The 4929-nt window shown below is 44.6% G+C and overlaps 1 protein-coding gene across 2 annotated transcripts in view; it reads right to left on the reverse strand.

Annotated features, from left to right (window-relative positions):
- Positions 1 to 4929, reverse strand: part of ptpn4a (protein tyrosine phosphatase non-receptor type 4a) — an 85383-nt gene that overhangs the window by 32162 nt on the left and 48292 nt on the right. For both annotated transcript variants that reach the window (XM_008296342.1, XM_008296343.1), the window contains 3 exons: positions 3238 to 3316; positions 1268 to 1312; positions 839 to 891 (listed from right to left, as the gene is read on the reverse strand). In XM_008296342.1, coding sequence (XP_008294564.1) covers positions 839 to 891; positions 1268 to 1312; positions 3238 to 3316 — 177 coding nt within the window. The remainder of the gene's footprint in view (positions 1 to 838; positions 892 to 1267; positions 1313 to 3237; positions 3317 to 4929) is intronic.

Here is a 4929-nt window from a genome sequence, read left to right on the forward strand (position 1 = left end):
AGGACACACACACAGACAGGTTACAGACAGACAGTTTACAGACAGACAGACAGACACACACACAGACAGACAGACAGACAGACACACACACAGACAGACAGACAGATAGTTTACAGACAGACAGACAGACAGACAGACAGACAGACAGATCACTGTGTCAGGAGTCATTATTCTGGTGACAGAGGGGCCGAGTCAGCATTTTAACCCAAATGCTGAGTCACAGCAGTGGATGGGATCAGCTCTGAGGCTGAACATCCAGTGGAGCAGACGGGTCTGCTAACCCTAACCCTAATGAAGCGGGATTTCCAGCCCCAGCAGTTAAAATGAGGTGCTGAAACAGCACTGCAAGAAGCCAGGATCCAAACAGAAGTAGAGCAGTGCTGCGTTTCAGCCCGTCCACTGGGCTGCCCAGTGCAGAACTGAGCCCTACCTGGTAATGTTAGACGACAACGTACATCGTTCCTTTATGTGTTCCTTCAAGGCACCACAACACACTTCTTGAGGAGCAAATGAAGAGGATGTCTGTTATTTTAAACATCCGCCAACCGGATTCGTAATCCTCACATGTTTCCATTGGCCTCTCAGCGTCATTTGGCCTGTCAGGCTGATGTTGGAGCCGTCCTCACTGTACGGTCTCATAGAACACTTGAACCCTGACGTTCATATCAAATGTCACCACACAGCTTAATTGAAACGTAATGGCTTCAGAGCACCAGTTATAAATGCACTCGAGCAGCCACAGTCATTACATTTAACAGTGTGTGTAGTTAAAGGGAGGCCTAATGAATTGCTTTTCCATTGCCGTGTAGAATGGGTGTACCCGGGGAGCACTACTTACATTGGACAGCATAGGATGCCAGCAGTGCGGCTGTGTTGTGAGGACAGGGCAGTCTGGAAGGCACAGCAACACACACAGCATATCAGTACACATACACACATGGTTCAGCTGTACACAGCGTGGTTAGCTCCTAGCTAGGAGCACACATCAATCATCTTAGATAAGAATCAGCAATTCTGTTTATCTGAAGTACCAAAAGCAGATTAAAAGCAGTAAAACTATGAAACAATACAGAGCACGCTGCACGGCAAGCTTAAGTGTACCGTACATGAACTCAGATTATATGCATCGTAGAACAACTCACTGTGGAGACTAATATTTAATGCAGTGATCATGACTATATAAAGACATGTGGAAGCTTTTGATGAGGCACAAAGCTCCAGCCTGCTTATACAGCAACACGTAGTGCACAGAGGACGACATACTCACCTTCCAGTTAATATGTCCTGTTTGATCTGAAGAAAATATTGGTACCTGAGGGCAGACAACATTCTGCATTAGGATAAGACAGCAGCAAAGTATGACCTCCATTAAATAGTACAATATAAAGACAAGCAGTGAGGTTGTAAAGGTGTGACGTACGATGGAGGCGTTCATAATGTGAAATAAATAAACAGCCCATGGCAGACGAGAGCACTGACTGTAACAGACACCACATTTCTATTAAATGGCTGTTTCACATGAGAGACATTCAAGAAAAACGTACACAGCTTAGTTTGATTGGACTTGAGGATGAAAACCGCCCCACTGTGTCATCAGCATTTCCTAAAAGTTCTGCTGCGTACAACACTGCCGGTGTCATAAGCACGGCACCACAAAGCCATCAGCAGTGTGGTTTGATGGTGACTTGAAAGTACAGTCCAACCGATCAGCATGTCAGAGTCACGGCTCACGATTCACCTTTACAGGCGTATCCAGAGTGCAGATAAGGCCGGGCAGCACGGCCGTGGCTCAGAGGCTAAAGGAACGCCGGCACAGTGCTGTGATGCCTCCTCTGCATGCTGCTGGAGCAGCAAGCAGACAGCGGGTGGAGGGCTTGTGTTTGCACTACGGTGGGTTGGAGGCCACATTATGGCCTTGATACTAAATCTACTGGTTTCTTATTTTTCTTGATGAGCCTGCAACGAGACAGAGAGTGAAGCTCTGGTCCTGGGAATCCAGCTGGATGAATCGATACCGAAGCTCTTTAATTTAACATTATGTAGTTGACTGAAGATCTACAGGAAGATCTAACTCTAAGGAAATGCATGAGGTTGGTCTAAACATACACCAGAGGTTTGTCTGAACAGCGTTACAGGGCACTGCGCCCTCATACTACCGGCTTGCGCCCTCTTACCAAAATGCCTCATTCTGGACAGAAACTATTTTCAGGAGTGGCACAGATACAAACAGGAAGACAGCCTCACCTGGTCCGTATATGGTTGCATATATAGTTGTATATGTTTGTATTTCATTGATTTTATATTAAATTGACCTTTTCAAATTCACATCTGCAACCTGTGGTGACATTTTCAACCTTCAAAAAGCTTCATTAAGCATGTTTGTGGTTTTTATTGTCATAAATAAAACATTTCTTCAAATCTTGAGCCCAAAATGTTAATATAGTTGGTCAAAGTGAAGAAATAGTGGTCAGATCATATAGGGAATGTTGTGCTAAAAAAACGATACCAAACATGGGCCCGGTGAACATGTTTCTATGTGGTATATAGAGACAAAACTAAAAGTCTGCAAACCTCTAGGGCTGGTAACACTGGGCCGTGTTATGACAAGCTGCCGTAGTAGCACATGTATGTGCATCACGGTGCAGTACCAGCAGGTCAGAACATTCCACGTACTGGTAAACAGAAGTTCTGCCAGTACTAGTATGTGTCATGAGTCCAGCTGGATCACAGTTCTAACCAAACACAACGGATCAACAGCTGATCACGTCTTGACTTCTGAAGTTTCATGAACTAAAGTTTCTCGCTCAGACAGCCTCACAATGTCCCATTGAAGCTTCAGTTTATTCAAAGCTTTGCACCTCGCCATCCCCCCTGGTCTCTTCACTCCCTCGACATGGTGTTAGGGTTAGGGTTAAGGTTAGGGGGTCAGGGTTAGGGTTAAGGTTAGGGGGTTAGGATTAGGGTTCGGGTTAGGGTTAGGGTTAGGCTGCAAAAAACGTGGAAACAGCTGATCAGTCATGTGAGGTGAAGGTGTGCTCCAACTCTCTGTAACCCACACCTGGAAAAGCCATTTCCAGCAGACTCTCTACATATGAGTAAAACTACACAAAGAAAGAAAAAAGTCACGTGTTTCTGCTGTCACTTGGATCTGAATGTAGCTGACAGCTGGAATGAAACAACACAAACGCAGAAACATGAACAACAAGGCCCAGTGACACTGGAAGCATCGGCTCTTACCGTGTGTATTCCTCCTGAAGCTTACTGGGGTCTGTGACAAAGAATTTGACTCTGAAGCTCAAGTTATGGGGAGACCCTCCTGGAAATGATAATGAACACAACAAAGCAGACGTGTGAGTGCTGTGTACGCTGCAAGCTGACGGCCTCGTCTCTGATTCAACGCTGCTTCCTTGTCAGGGCGTTGTGTTGCCTTTAAAAATGAGAAAACTATTAAAGAAATACTGACACATAAAGTGCATTCAGGAATTTTCCACATCCTTTCAAGATTTCAACATTTTTTTGTGTCAGACTCATTTCAAAATGAATTCCGTTCCTTTTTAATCATCAGTCTACACAAGTGAACGTAGGAATGAGGTCGAGAGAACTGCCTGTAGACCTGCGAGACAGGATTGTGGCATCATTGCTCTCAAATGAAAGAAGTTTCCTTAGATCTGACTGCCCAGTCACACTGAATAATCGTGGTCAGACAGCTAACAGGAGCTAATAGTCCCTATGGATGAGCTGCTTGGTGGAGATGGAACAACTTTACAGAAGGACAATAATCAGATGGCCTTTGTCATAGAATGACCAGACAGAAGCCTTTTCTCACTCGAAGGTAAATGACAGCTTGGTGGGAGTTTGCTGAAAGGCACCTGAACACCTCTGAAGGCATACAAGAAAGACCCTTTGGTTGGATGATGCCATGATCGGACTACATGGCCATAACTTCCACCGGCGTGTGGATGAAACCTCAGTAATACCATCCCTAGAGTGAAACGCGATGGTTGCAACATCATTGTGTGGGATCTTTTCTGCAACAGCAAATAGGAGAGCAATCTTGAGCGAAAACCTTTTCCTGGATCCTCAGGATCTTGTGCTGGGGTAAATACATTTCAACAAGACAATGACCCAAAGCACGCTGCCAAAATAACAGCATTGGCTTCATTAGAGGCCAGACCTGAACCCAACATCTCTAAAAGAACCTAAGAATGGTTGTGCACCATACACTCTTCATCCGGCCTGGTTGGGCCTGAATGATTCTGCCAAGAAGAATGGGACAAACCTCCGAAAGAAAGATGTCCAGGCCTGTCGGAGCATTCCCACCAAGGCTGTCAGTGCTGGCAAAGGTGCTTTAACCAAATACTCCATGAAGGTTCTGAACACTTACTGAATATCTGTCTTGTATTTTTCTTAAAATAACTGTCGCTGTGGAGTGTTGTGTGTAGACTGATGAGAAAAAAATAAATAATTGGATCCACTTAAGAGTCAAAATCATAGGAAAATATGGAAAACATGAAAACACTTTTGTCCACAGATATTATTTACACTGGTTCCACAACAGTCGTATGAAAGGACTCCAGGTGTAAAACAGCAAGTGTACACTCATAGCAGCACATCAGCCTCTAATCCATGTAGTGCGTAAAACAAAAAACCCTGCAGTGTTTAGTCAGTGAGTCAATCAGTCAGCGTAAAAACAGAGTTGAAGCACAGTTCAATCATTGCTGGAGGAGAACTGCAGTTTTCACTCCAGCTACTCCTTAATTGTTCTCCACGTTACACATTCTATTACTCATTATCAAAAACAAGAGCAGAGTTGAAATGAAGTTGAACCATTGCTGAAGGCTGATTTAGAATGTGAAATGACACTCACTGTGGACTGGAGGCTTCTACTTAAGGTGGGGTGTGGATTCTTAACCGTTACCGAAACTGGAC

Source organism: Stegastes partitus, unplaced genomic scaffold (assembly GCF_000690725.1).
Source record: "Stegastes partitus isolate 25-593 unplaced genomic scaffold, Stegastes_partitus-1.0.2 Scaffold1121, whole genome shotgun sequence".
Taxonomy (NCBI): domain Eukaryota; kingdom Metazoa; phylum Chordata; class Actinopteri; family Pomacentridae; genus Stegastes; species Stegastes partitus.